Source organism: Rhinatrema bivittatum, chromosome 1, assembly GCF_901001135.1.
Source record: "Rhinatrema bivittatum chromosome 1, aRhiBiv1.1, whole genome shotgun sequence".
Classification (NCBI taxonomy): Eukaryota; Metazoa; Chordata; class Amphibia; order Gymnophiona; family Rhinatrematidae; genus Rhinatrema; species Rhinatrema bivittatum.
Window position 1 is genome coordinate 330,878,511 of NC_042615.1, and position 14,553 is coordinate 330,893,063.

General features: G+C 42.8%; 3 protein-coding genes across 3 annotated transcripts in view; 2 read left to right on the forward strand and 1 right to left on the reverse strand.

Annotated features, from left to right (window-relative positions):
• LOC115095690 (probable E3 ubiquitin-protein ligase HERC4) overlaps positions 1–14,553 on the reverse strand; it is a 174,021-nt gene that overhangs the window by 44,085 nt on the left and 115,383 nt on the right. The gene's annotated exons all lie outside the window — the stretch shown is intronic.
• Positions 1,066–10,746, forward strand: PYURF (PIGY upstream reading frame). The gene is made up of 2 exons (XM_029597917.1): positions 1,066–1,275; positions 10,568–10,746. Exons 1-2 carry the CDS (start codon positions 1,106–1,108, stop codon positions 10,713–10,715), a joined length of 318 nt encoding a protein of 105 aa, XP_029453777.1. The 5' UTR covers positions 1,066–1,105; the 3' UTR covers positions 10,716–10,746.
• On the forward strand, positions 10,733–11,873 carry PIGY (phosphatidylinositol glycan anchor biosynthesis class Y). Its single transcript, XM_029597930.1, has one exon. It carries the CDS (start codon positions 10,764–10,766, stop codon positions 10,983–10,985), a length of 222 nt encoding a protein of 73 aa, XP_029453790.1. The 5' UTR covers positions 10,733–10,763; the 3' UTR covers positions 10,986–11,873.

Below are 14,553 nucleotides of genomic sequence, written 5' to 3' on the forward strand. Positions count from 1 at the left end.
CCACCAGAGATGACCCTGCACACTTCCCCTTCAGTCTCTCTCTTGACCCCAGCACTCTTTGCTCCCTCTCCCTATTAAGTCTCAGCTCCATGACGTATATATCCTCACTCTATCCTTAGCTGAGTGATTCCCAAATCCTGGAATCACAGCTGCAGACTGAATTTTGTGTATTATTGCAGCCCCTTTGCAGTTTCTCTCCACATGCTGCTTTGCTGTCTACGCCAGGCTCCCCCCATTTCTCCTGTTCTCTGCAGATTTCCTGAGGAAGGGGAGTGGTAACTTGTCATTTTCGGTAAAGAGCTCATTTGTTATGGTTGTTCCGGAAATTGCCTGCCCGATTTGTTTTCCCAAAATGTATAAATAAAAACGTTCTTTGTACAGGTGTTTTCCCTGCCTCTTTCCTTTATATTTAATCCTGCTTTTAAAATAATAGGGGGAAAAATACAGGCAACACCTTTATCTGAATGTCCCTTCTTTTTAGGACCCGTCCTCTATTCACATTTCCTGGTTCGCCCAGATTTATTGTATTTTATTCTGTTTGCTCACTACTTCCTGTTTCTCCCCCCTCCCCGATAATATTCCTGAATGCTGTCCCGGCTCTCGTCTTCCTAAAGAGCTGCCCTCCACCTCGTACGCCTCTGCAGCTCGGTGGGATAGTTCATTTGCAGCTTGGTGCATTTTGCTATTGATTTTTTTTTTTTTTTTTGGAGGACCAGGCAGGTTAATCTAATTTTTTTTTAGCCTGTTGGCTCATGTAGTTCACATTTCCTGGTAAGAAAAATACTATGGTGCCGAGTTATCAGATTACACGTTTGATTTGGGGGGGCTAAATTGCTAACGTTTTCCCCAGCGGACTCGCTACACCCTGTGTGGTGCTGGAGGGTAAAGAATTGAAATGGCGAAACTCCTGCTCCTTAACTCAGTCTTGCTGCTAGATTTGAGATCCTTTCTGGGAAACTCACGGATTAATAGGGGGAAGGGGCGGAGTTACACTGCGCAACGGGGTAAGTAGGAACTAGCCAGACAGGCAGTGTTGTGGGTGGGGCTGGTTAGATGTTTGCACCGGGCAAACAGGAAGGAACCCGGGGGACGTTCGGAGGTGACTATGTTGGGGCTGGGCGCGTGCCGGTCTATTACCGCCGCCATCCGGAGCCTCCTGCACTCCGGGCCTCGTAGAGCGTCCCAGAGCCCTAAGGACCCTGCCGGCAGCAAGAAGAGTTTTAACCCCGAGCTGCTGCGGATCCTTGTCTGTCCGCTCTCCCACAAACCTCTCAGGTTATTGCTTTGTCTGAAGCTTTCTTTCTCTGACTTTCCTTCCCGGATGTTGCTGGACAACTGTATATTTTTTTTGGGGGGAGGGGGAGTCGGGCTTGTATCTCTTAGCCTGTCATTAGTCAGAAGGGCCTGAGAAACTCTGGGCAGCAGCCGTCGGTGCTTCCCCCGGCCGAAAAGAAGCCACGTTAAGCATGCAGGGGCGCCTTCCCTCAGAGCAGAAAGGGGTGAAGCCGCCTCTCTGTTGTTTTCGCATGTTCTGGTTAACAAGCTTGGTTTCTCGGCTCTTTACTCGCCGTGCATTTCTCCCTGGCTTCCAGCCCCTCCCCTCTAGTTTGCAGAAAAGCAGAGAGGGGTCAGACAGGGTTTGAGGATCCTTACTGGAACAGTACAGTCTTTCGTCATGTGGGAAATGTGCAAGTGGACGAAAGCAGTTTTAATGCACAGGATAATGCATAAGGAGTTAAAATGTGCGTTCTGCATCGGCTGAATAACATATTTTAATTCGGGGGGGGAGTTAGAGCTGTCTGTGGCAGTTGTTGCCCTGTATGTCCCGACAGTGTCTCTTACTATGGAAGTCTCAGAAAGACATGGCTGTACCCAAGGGGTGGCGAGAGAGTAAATAGGGAATTTGACCCGAAACACCCCCCCCCCCCCGAAGAGGCAAGGTAGAATCAGGAGTGCTTTCAGAGATTAGGGTACCAGTGCAGTGCTTCCTACCAACTCCCAGACTTGTCGCTACAAACACACACACACACAAAATGTGGCAATGGTAGTGCACGCTGGACAAAAGGAAAGATCTCACAGGGGCCAGCCAATACAATAAATGTGCACAGAAAATGGGCACTCAGTGTTGAGTACCTGTTTTCCTAATCTGTGCCCAGCCATCTCTTCTGGGCTCACAATCCAATTTTAAAATGAAAGGTCATGCTAAAAGAGGAGCTAGGGATAAATGTGCATCCCTAGTGCCTCCTCTGTATTGGATGCACAGGAGAAGTGGTTGTCAAACAGGCTGTCAAGCCGGTTGGGAAAATGGACGCTCAATCTCTGGGTGTCTGTTTTCTCCTGCTACCGGCATATGCACGCACAAAATACACAGCCTGGACTTCAGATTGGGTTTGAGGATTCTTTCTGGAATAGTTAAATCTTTCGTCCTGTGGGAAATGTGCAAGAGGATGAAAAGAGTTAAAATGTACGTTCTGTATCTGCTGAATACACATTTTAATTCGGGGGGGGGGGGGGGGGGGCTATAGAGGTGCCTGTCGCAGCTGCTGCCCTGTGCACCCTGACCACATCTCTTACTATGGAAGTCTTAGAAAGACATGGCTGCAGCTGAGCTCCAGGGGGGCAAGAGAGGAAATAAGGAATTTGACCCCCAACCCCCCACAAGACACCTTGTTGCATTGCTTGTTGGTGGGTACTGCAATCAATTTCTAGCCCTAGGTTACTGGAATAGCTTCTGCAATCTAGAAAGGAAGGGTGAAGACACGGGACCCCACCCTTTTCTGTTTCTAGTTAGGCCTCAGATTAAGGCTGTTGATTCTCCTGCTGGCTCTTTGGAACTTTCTTATAGCCAAACTAAAAAAAAAAAATTAATAAATTTGCATTTCCCCCTTTCCTGATCTTAGTGCAATCTTTTATGCTCTAATCTGAGAACTGGTGTCATGCTAGGACTGACCAAGATCCATTGAGGCCATTCTGGCCAATCTGGGTCTAAAGTACTGGATGTATGTTTAATCTAATTTTAGATCTGGGAATCCTTCTCAAGGAATTTGTCCAAACCTCTTTTCAACCTTTCTATGCTAGTCACCTTGACCATGTCCTCTGACAACAGATTCCATTGCTTGACTTTTGTGATTTATTTTAAATTTTATTCTTGCACGGCGTGTCCCCTTGTTTTAGACATTGTAAAGGTAAATACTGGTCCTTCAATTACTCATTGCACTCCATTTATCATTTTATAAGCTTCCATCATACCCCCCTCTCAGCTGTCCCTTTTCCAAGCTAAAGAATTCTAACCTATAAAGCCTCTCATAGGGGATCAGTTCCATTCCCTTTATCATTTTAGTTTTACTAAGTATTTTTTGAGATGGGGGTGATCAGATCTGCATACAATACACAAAGTGTGATCACACCATGGACCAGTACAAAGGCGATATAAATTTTGTTTTATTCTTATTTCGTTTTTGAAGAATCTATTTGGGTTTGGTTTTTGTTTTTTTTTAACCACTGACTCCCAGGAACCTAGCATTTTATACCTTTAGTTGCAATTATTTTCCCTATGTGCATCACTTTTCCACATTATAATCAGATAATCAGATCATTTATATTCTTCCTTTATACAACCAGATATACACATATTCATGCTGACTATATACATATTTCATGTTGACTAACATATTACCATGTTATTTATTTATTAACTGCATGTTTAGTAACTGTTTTACTATTTTATACTATTTGCTTACTATGATTAATTTGTTCAATATAAAACTTGTTTACCTCGTTTTTAATTATGTTCTATGTAAACCGCTAAATGTAGCGACAGTTACTGTTCCTTGTAAACCGGGGTGATATGTATATTATACAGGAACCTCCGGTATATAAATTATTTAAATAAATAAATAAATTATTTTTCATCTGCTATTTAGATGCCCGGTCTCCTAGTTTTGCAAAGTCCCTCTGCAGTTCCTTGCAATCTTTTAATAATTTAGTTTCATCTGCAGATTTGATCACCTCACTCATTGTTCCTTTTCCAGAACATTCATGACTATGTTAAACAGCACAGATCATCATACTGATCGCTGTGATACTCCACTAGTAACCTTTCCCCATTTGGAAAACTGACTTACTCTGTTTCCTTTCTTTTACAGAGTTAGCAGTCCACAGTAGGTCACTATCTCCAATTCTGTGACTTTTCAGTTTTCTGAAGAATCTATCATGGGGGACTTTGTCAAATGTTTCTGAAAATCCAAATACACAATACAAACCAGCTCATGTTTGGTGTTATCTTCAAAAAAATAATTGATTTGTAAAGTACATCTTCCCTTTGCTAAAACCATGTTAACTCATCCCTATTAAGCACTGTCTATGGCCAATAATTTTGTTTTTAAGACTAGCTTTTACCATTTTGCCCAACACAGATGTCTGGCTCATTGCTCTGTAGTTTCCCGGATCACCCCTAGAACCCTTTTTGAAACTCAGCATTACACTGGCTACCCTCCAGTCTTAGGTATTGTGGCTGTTTTAAATAAGTAATAGTTATAATTTCATGATTAAATTCTTTCAGGACTCTGGAATGGATGTCATCCAGTCCTCGTGACTTGTTACGCTTTAGTTTATCAATTTGATCTATTACACCCTACATTTTCATAGATTTGTTTTAGTTGCTCAAAATTGTTACCATCGAAAAATGTTTCCCATGCAGGAAAGTCATTAAACAGAATATGCTTTTTAGATGTGACAGAATATTTCACCACCCCTATTTATGAAGGTGTTTCTTCTGCGCTGTAACTTTAGCACTCATGTTCAAGAAAAATGGTTCACATGTGCACCGTGCAATAACTGATGACCCTCATGACTACTAAGTTTTTTTTATATAGCACTATGCATTGCATGCTTCCTGTGTTACGCCTACACATATATAATTGGAGTAGAAAAATAATTAGAAAACTTAAAGTGTCTGAGAAATCTTTTAAGAGCTAGGGCAACTTTGTCCCTTGTAACATTTTACTATTTTAAAAGGTTTCCTCATCGCCTGCAGACCAGTCCAGACAAGTGGGATTCATCCCTATTAGTATCAGCAGAGGGAGGCAAAAATGTTTGACCTGTCAATAGTTCTCTGCCTACAGCAGATGGTAGGCAAAATCCAGGACAGCAGAAAAGACAGAAGAGGAAGGTGCCTGGAGCAATGTTCTGTTGGATAGATCCTAATCCCCAGAGAGACCTTGGCCAAGCAGGGGCTTTGGAGCATGAAACAGCAGCAAGGTGACTGATCTTCCCACCCCCTAGGGCAGTGGTTCCCAAACCTGGCCTGGAGGACCCCCAGCCAGTCAGGTTTTCAGGATATCCACAATGAATATGCATAAATCTGAATGCACTGCCTCCATGGCATGCAAATGTTTCATGCATATTCATTGTGGGTATCCTGAAAACCTGTATGGGGATCCTCCAGGACAGGTTTGGGAACCTCTTCCCTAGGGCAATCAGAGCATGAGATCCTTTGATTTTCCTTGGACAATGCTTCCCCTTCAAGAAACTAAAAAAAAAAAAGGAGAGGAAAAGAGATGAAGTAAGTAACAGTATCCCACAGGGGTGTCTCATCTAGAATTTTCAGTCTTACCGGGAACACCCCTCCACCACGTTTGGAGCAAGGTATAGAATGCAGGAGGAAGTGCAGTGGGGGTGGAGCCCACCATGTCGCAAATGTAGTCATCTCCTTTTGAAAGAGCTGCAGTGGTGCTGAAACAAGTGCAGGACCGGATAGGAAGGGGGCCTGCAGGTAACAGCAACTGTGGAGCTCCAGGCCCCAGCAGAAGCAGTGTTTGCCACAGGACTCTAGGACACAGCACTTTAGACACGCTTCGGCAAGCCCTCACCTGGCACAGGAACCACAAGAATTGGAGGAGTGTGATGCAGTTGGTTTTGTGATGGTACTACACAAGGCAATTTTGCAGGCTAAAGTCTAGGAAGAATCAGGAGGAAAAGAGAAATGGAGCCCAGGCACCACAAGAAACCAAAATTGGATCATCTGCAGGAAGGCTCCATCTTAGATAAAGAAGATATTGATTATATGGTACATCGACTGACTAAAGGGCCAGGAGGAAGGAGAAAGTAGTAGAACATGCAGCAGTTTGGCTGTTGGTGAAGAACTGGGGCAGCCAACTGCTAAAGTTTACCAAGCCTTGAAGTTGCAAGATGACCAACCTAGACAGGAAGGGCCTAAAGGGACCCAATACTGAGAGGGGTGCAGAAGCCTCCTAATGCATTCCCATTCCATGCACCCATAATGAAAATGCTGCTACTAGAGTGGTAATACCCAGTTGCAACATTTTAAAGGCAGAACTATGGAAAAATTATACCCACTACAACAGCAACAAAAGAAACAGCTGTGCTGGTTGCCTAAGGTAGATGCAGCTATAGTGGCAGCCATTAGGAGGACCACAAATCTGCTTGAAGGAGGAGCTGCACAGGGATAGGAAGGTGGAGTCTGCTTTGAAGAGATCATTTGAAGTAGCCAGCCTTGAACTCCAAGCTGCCATTTGTGGCCGCTATATAGTAAGATCATTACTCATATGAATGCAGCAGTCCCCTTGGGGGTGAGGACCCAGCTGCATTACAATCCAGCAGTACTTAGTCCTCAGTGCCCTTTATTGTCTATTCTCTGTATGACTTGGTCAGGGTGTCGGCCAACCCAATGGAAACAAGAGTGTTGGCCCGGAGACTACTGTGGCTGAAAAACTAGGCAGCAAGTAACAGGGGCTGAAGACCCACTCCATGAGGGCCCAGGTGGCCTCAAGGCCTGAATATAGTCTGGTAGACCCAGCAGAGATTTGAAAGGGCAGCCACATGGTTGGCATAGCATTCATTTTCAAAGCACTATAGGCTGAATCTTCAAGACAGAGGAGATACAGCCTTTGTCCTGGGGACCTCAGAGCCACTTGGGTTTTCAGGATATCCACAATGAATTTAGATGAGAAAAGTTTGTATATACTGCAATTTCATGATATGAAAATTTCCCATGCTAATTCAATGTGGATATCTTGAAAATCTAACTGGCTGTGGGGTAGGTTTGGGAAGCCCAGCATTAGAAACAACTCTAGGATGAGCCCCACTCAGGATAGTTACTGCTTAAGTACATCCCACTTGTCTGGATTGGTCTGTAGGCTGATAAGGCAGGTTCAATTAGATCTTGCCTACTAATATCTTTTCTTAAGTCCTGACAGACCAGTCCAGAACCCACACTGAGACGTGATTAGGGGATGAAAAATAGGATTGCAGTCATTAATTGTGAATATAATGGAAATGAAAAGAGAGAGGACTCTCTTCCTTTCATAGTAACATGATGGCAGAAAATTTGTTTCCACTACCTCCACTGGAAGGCTGCTCTATTCATCTTCTACCCTCTCTGTAAATAAATATTTCTATGGATTACTCGAGTCTATCCCCTTTCACCATCATCCCATGCCCCCTCGTTCTAGAGCCCTCCTGTTCATGGAATCATATCTCATCTTTCATCTAGGGTATGCTTGTTTAGATCTTTGTCTATCCTCATATGCTTTAGAACAAAGACTACTGATCATTTTAGTGCCCACCCTCTGGACTGACTCCAACCTTTTAAAGGTGCAGTCTTCAGAATTGTACACACTATTCCAAATGAGATCTCACCAGGGACCTATACAGGGGCAATATCGCCTCCTTTTTTTCTACTAACCATTCCTTTCCCTAAGTAGCCAAGCATCTTTCTGGCTTTTGTCATCACTTTATCCACTTGTTTGGCCACCTTAAGATAATCAGCTACAATCTCTTCCAGACCCCACCACTTTTCTTTCAAGCTTAGAAGCATTTCTCCAATACTGTACCCTCTCCCTTGGATTTTTGCAGACTAAATGCAGTACTCTACCTTTATTAGCATTGAATCTTAGCTGCCAGTCTCTAGACCATTCCTCGAACTTTGCTAGATCTCTCCTCCTGTCTTCCACATCTTCCTGGCTATCTACCCTGTTGTAGATTTTGATATCATCGGCAAAAGGCCAAACCTTTCCCAATAGTCCTTCCGCTATGTTGCTCACAAAAATATTGAAAAGAACCAGTGCCAGGATTGATCCCTCAGGCACACCACTAATAATGCTCCCTCTTCAGAATAAATACCATTTACTGTTATCCTTTGTCACCACCTAAGCAGCAGGTTTCTGACACAGTCTGTTACCAAGCATACCAAGGGTGCTTAATTTATTTAGAAGTTTTGTGTGGAACTGTGCCAAAGGCCTTATTGAAATCCAAGCACACTACGTTTAGACTATAAGAACCTGGCAAGTACCCAAAAACTAAGTCTATTCCATGTTACTGTTGCTAGTAATAGCAGTGCTATTTTCTAAGTCAACTTAATAGCAGGTAATGGACTTCTCCTCCAAGAACTTATCCAAACCTTTTTTAAACAGTTACACTAACTGCACTAACCACATCCCCTGGCAACAAATTCCAGAGTTTAATTGTGCGTTGAGAGAGAGTTTTTTCACAGATTAGTTTTAAATGTGCCACATGCTAACTTCATGGAGTGCCCCCTAGTCCTATTATCTGAAAGACTAAATAAGTGATTCACATTTACCCGTTCTAGACCTCTCATGATTTTAAACACCTATCATATCCCCCTTCATCCATCTCTTCTCCAAGCTGAAAAGTCCTAACCTCTTTATTCTTTCCTCATAGGGGAGCTGTTCCATTCCCCTTATCGCAATTATATCTTTTTTGAGATGTGACGACCAGAATTGTACACAATGGCGTGAATCAGAGGCATTATGACATTTTCTGTTTTATTCACCATTCCCTTTCTAATAATTCCCAACATTCTGTTTGCTTTTTTGACTGCCACAGCTCACTGAACCGACTATTTCAATGTGTTATTCACGATGACGCCTAGATCTCTTTCTTGGGTGGTAGCACCTAATATGGAACTAACATTGTGTAACTATAGCATGAGTTATTTTTCCCTATATGCATCACCTTGCACTTATCCACATTAAATTCCATCTGCCATTTCGAAGCCCAATTTTCCAGTCTCACAAGGTCTTCCTGCAATTTATCACAATCTGCTTGTGATTTAACTACTCTGAACAATTTTGTATCTGCAAATTTGATTACCTCACTGGTCATATTTTTTTCCAGATCATTTATAAATATATTGAAAAGTAAGGGTCCCAATACAGATCCCTGAGGCACTCCACTGCCCACTCCCTTCCACTGAGAAAATTGTCCATTTAATCCTACTCTCTGTTTCCTGTCTTTTAGCCAGTTTGTAATCCATGAAAGGACATCACCGCCTATACCATGACTTTTTACTTTTCCTAGAAGCCTCTCATGAGGAATTTTATCAAATGCCTTCTGAAAATCCAAGTACACTACATCTACCGTTTCACCCTTATCCACATGTTTATTAAGTCCTTCAAAAAAGTGAAGCAGATTTGTGAGGCAGGACTTGCGGTAAAGCCATGCTGACTTTGTTCCCTTAAACCATGTCTTTCTATTTGTTCTGTGATTTTGATGCTTAGAACACTTTCCACTATTTTTCCTGGCACTGAAATCAGGCTAACTGTAGTTTCCCAGATCGCCCCTGGAGCCCTTTTTAAATACTGGGGTTACGTTAGCCACCCTCCAGTCTTCAGGTACAATGGATGATTTTAATGATAGGTTACAAATGTTTACTTAATAGGTCTGAAATTTCATTTTTTAGTTCCTTCAGAACCCTGGGGTGTATACCATCCGGTCCAGGTGGTTTTCTACTCTTCAGTTTATCAATCAGGCCTACCACATCTTCTAGGTTCACCATGATTTGGTTCAGTCCATCTGAATCATTACCCATGAAAAACCTTCTCCGGAATGGGTATCTCCCCAACATACTCTTTAGTAAACACCGAAGCAAAAAAATCATTTAATCTTTCCGCAATGGCCTTATCTTCTCTAAGTGCCCCTTTAACCCCTCGATCATCTAACAGTCCAACTGACTCCCTCACAGGCTTTCTGCTTCGGATATATTTTTAAAAGTTTTTACTGTGAGTTTTTGCCTGTACAGCCAATTTTTTTTCAAATTCTCTCTTAGCCTGTCTTATCAATGTCTTACATTTAACTTGCCAACGTTTATGCATTATCTTATTTTCTTCTGTTGGATCTTTCTTCCAATTTTTGAATGAAGATCTTTTGGCTAAAATAGCTTCTTTCATTCCCCTTTTAACCACGCCGGTAATCGTTTTGCCTTCTTTCCACCTTTTTTTAATGTGTGGAATACATCTGGACTATGCTTCTAGGATGGTATTTTTTAACAATGATCACGCTTCTTGCACACTTTTTACCTTTGTAGCTGCTCCTTTAGTTTTTTTTCTAACAATTTTTCTCATTTTATCAAAGTTTCCCTTTTGAAAGTTTAGCACGAGAGCTTTGGATTTGCTTACTGTCCCCCTTCCAGTCATTAGTTCAGATTTGATCATAGTATGGTCACTATTGCCAAGCAGCCACCTGTTCATAACCTGTTATGTTTGTTTTGCCTCTGAGAGAACTCTCAAACTGCTGTCTGTTTGTCTAGATATGAAGAGTCCACCAATGAGCTAATTAATGAAGAGCTGGGAATAGCATACCCCATCATCGATGGGATGCCTAACATGTTGCCGCAGGAGGCACGGATGATCCAGAAAGAAAAGAAGCAAGAAGATCCTGAGCAGAGCCAGCCCTAAGCGTAGCAGCGTATACACGCCTAAACCGGCAGCGTTCGGGGAAAGGCGATGGCCACCTTCCTGTCTCTACCTACGCTAACTGTGCTCATCCCACTGCTGTCCTTGGCTGGTTTGTTCTATTCGGCATCTGTGGAGGAAGATTTTCCCCATGGCTGCACCAGCACAGCGAGCTTGTGTTTCTACAGTCTACTCCTCCCCATCACCATCCCCGTGTATGTCTTCTTCCACCTCTGGACATGGATGGGGATTAAACTCTTCAGGCACAACTAGCAAAGCATTGGTATAAGAAATTGTGGAGCTTTTTCCCATAGTTTGCTAGTGATTGTAGTTGTCATTTTATGGTTTTACTGAAAACTGCAGGTCTGGTTAAAAAAAAAAGGAAAATTAGAAAAGAAAACCGGGTAACCTTAATTTAGTGTGATGGGAGCAGATATTCTAGTTTTTGGGTACACTGGGCCCTCGGTATGTTGTAAATGGAGTTGCATACATATTCCTTTTTATATAAAATGCAATTCTTAAATGATGTACAATTGCTGAGGGCCCAGAAAATGAACTCAAACTGCAGTCATTTTCCAAAAGGTAAAACAAATAGCTTCTGCAGTATTTGGTAAATGAGAATGAACCTCTGCTTCCCGTGTGCTGGGCTGGCCTGGGAGCTTAGGCTACAGCAGTGTGTTCTGCAGCATGTGTGATCCAGATTTGGATCCTCTATCCAGATCTGGTGGGTTGTGAGGCCCGGGGGGAGGGGGCAAGTGCTGCTGCAATAGTGGCAACCAAACAGTGGTGCTGAGGCTGTGACTATGAAATGACACCCCCTACTGGGGCCAACAAAAGGCAGCAGCAACTACTGTACAATTAAGGGCGAAAAGGCAAAATAAATCCCCACCTGTTGCCTTAAACACACTGAGGCATTAATATAAATTTAATATTTATATGCTGACTACTGCATGCTTTTTGGTTTTCTTTTTAAAATGAGTCTATAATGTTAAGTTATTGGTAAGCCTTTGCTATAACAAATGTAAGTTCTATGACATTTTTGCTGTAAATCACTATAGCAGTCACATTTTGTAACAAATTTGGGAGCTTCAGCCTGTTATCAGATATGTCCCAATAGTTTTGTGTAAAATATCAAATTAAAAAGATGACTGTAAAAATCAATTTAGCTTCTGTTCCGGTGTTTCTTTGGATGCATCTCCTTGCTGTTTTGTTTGGAAACTTTAAACTGTGTAATTCACCTCTTGGTGCTGCAGGACTGCACAGAGCTTTCTGCTCATTTTCATGCTCAGTTTAGGGGAGACATGATGGACAGGAAAGGAGGCTCATTCAGACTTCGCGCTTAGCAAAGTATGAGGTTTGGCCACTTGCTATGGGGATGGATGTAATAATAGTTACCTTCACAGCCCAGCAGAGCAATAATTAAAAAGGAATTTGCCTCTGGAACAGACTGCAGGTATCTAATTGTAGTGAATTTAGGTGTTTTGTGTCTTCGCCCTTCATAGTTTTATTGTAAGGTGGAGCTTCTCCCCAGGCTCCAGTATTCACCGTTAGGCAAAGCTTTTTCTTCCACTAGGGCAGGGGCATGTGGCTCTGTGTAACAAGAATCCAGACCTGAAGCCTTGCAGAACTGGAATGCGATATAGTGGTTCTGTGGCTTCTTCCTCCGCTGCAGTGACACTTACAGCCCTTGGTGCCTTAAGGAAGGGGAGGGACTGCATATGCCTGTTACAGGGACCGGCTGAATGATGTCCAGTCTTATCAGGTCCCTGTTGCACTTTCACAGAAAGATTATTATACATTTTAAACAGAGGAGAGAACTTTGACATTTTGATTTTGTATACACTTTTTTTTTTTTTTTAATAAAGATAATGGTTATGGATTGATGTGTTCTAGATATTTCATTATAAAGTAAAAAAAAAAATGCAATGAGCAGACCCTGTGGTTTGTGCTGCTGTGCTCTGTACTCCAAGTATGGAGAATCCAGATTCAGATCTACTGTCTAGGGAGGATTGGAAGATGGCGACTACTGCTAAGGGGCAGCCCCTACTAGGTTATCAGCAGCACTATGGGTGGCCGGTGGAGGGATGCCCCTCTAGTGTGTTCAGTTTTGTCAGTGTTTGATCGCTCTGGTATCAGAGACTCTACTGTTCCTCTAAGACTTATTCACCATGTACTCCTACCTTCTGCCTCTATTCCCGACAATTCTTTTTTCTTTTTTGTGTGTGTGTGGGGGGGGGGGGGGGGGGGGAGAGGAGGCGTGGGCAAGTAGGCAGCAGAAGTACATGGTCACATTTCTCCCCACCTCATCTTGATGTAGTCCTCTCCCTATTTTCTCTCCTCACCCAGGAGCTATTTTTCCTTTCCTTGCCCTATGCCCTTACTTTCCTCATTCCCTACCTCTTTCTCCTTCTGCCTCTCCTAGATCCTGCTCCTGGGCCCCAACTGGGGGGGTCAATACACCTCTGCTGTTTTCCCTGCTGCTGGGCCTATCACATGGGAAAATAATCTCTAAATGAGGGGACAAGTAGACTTCCAAAGCCTAGCAATAATGGATGTTTAACAAGTTTGCTTACCATAAACAGTGTTTTCCCGTAGATAGCAGGATGAATTAGCCATGAGATGCCCGCTCTCCTCCCTGGACGGCAGACTCTTCCTTCTTCTTATTGCTTTGAAATGGACTGAGGCGGTATGCAGGTGATGCCCACCTATGGGAACCCCCTCGCATGCTCAGTGGAGCAAAAGCTCTAATAGCTTGGAGAGACAGTTTCCATCCTGTGTCACCAGGGGATGCAGCACTACAGATCATGGCTAATTCATCCTGCTGTCTACGGAAAACACTGTTTACGGTAAGCAAACTTGCTTTTTCCGTCGATAAGCAGGGCTGAATAAGCCAGAATTTGTGGGGAGTCCCATAGCTGAGGGTTAAGCATAGAATTCATTCCCTTACCTTTTCTAATTTTTTTTTTTTTTTTTTCGCAACCCGGATCCCACTGTGGAAAGCAGACTATTTGACTTGAGCGTGCTGTGGCACGGCATGCCCCACTGCACTGGCTTGAGCAGCTACGGAGTCCAGACAGTAGTGGGCGGTGAAGGTATGCACAGAGGACCAATTGGTAGCCTTGTAAATATCTTCGATAGGTACACCTCTTAAGTGCGCTATGGATGCAGCAGCCTTATTTGTTTATTTTAGGCATTTTATATACCGACATTCCAAAAGAAGTTCTCAACGTTTTACGAAATTAGCATTCATATACTGGGTCAACATTCATATTCTATATCAACACATCAGCAAATACGTATTCTAGGTCAACACATCAACATCAAGGGGGCTATGATAGTAGTTTGTAATACATAATTTCCCTTTCATTATCCTTCACATATTAATCAGTAAGTTGCATGTTGCACTTTATATCGCTCATTACACTAACATTATCTATGATTTTTTTTTTACAGTGAAGTTATCACCATATTGATATTTTAAGTTAAATCATATGCATTTCTGAAGAGCCATGTTTTCAGTTCACGTTTGAAACTGGGCTTTGAAACTGATTTTCTAGGCTCCAAGAATTATTTATTTCTAACTCTCATTGTTTATTTTGGCATTGATAGTACTATTATTTCTAATTCCCCTAATACCTCAAGCTTCTCCAACGTTTTAGTTTTGTGGTGGGGAGAGGGTTATAAGAGCTTCAGGGCTCATCCCTATATTAGGGAAGAGGTGCACCTTTACTAGACAGCCTGCTACAGACTTAGTGGCTGGAAAAAAGGCAATCTGGATAAAGAGAGAAACAGAGACCAACCAAATTCCACATCATCATGAGATGGGTAGTTCAGTACTGAT

What these genes read in the sequence shown, in the direction of transcription:
- PIGY (XM_029597930.1), top strand. Translation starts at nt 10,764, where the DNA reads ATGGCCACCTTCCTGTCTCTACCTACGCTAACTGTGCTCATCCCACTG.
- PYURF (XM_029597917.1), top strand. Translation starts at nt 1,106, where the DNA reads ATGTTGGGGCTGGGCGCGTGCCGGTCTATTACCGCCGCCATCCGGAGC. An exon ending in CTCTCCCACAAACCTCTCAG is followed by an intron (nt 1,276 to 10,567) that starts GTTATTGCTTTG and finishes CTGTTTGTCTAG; the next exon opens with ATATGAAGAGTCCACCAATG.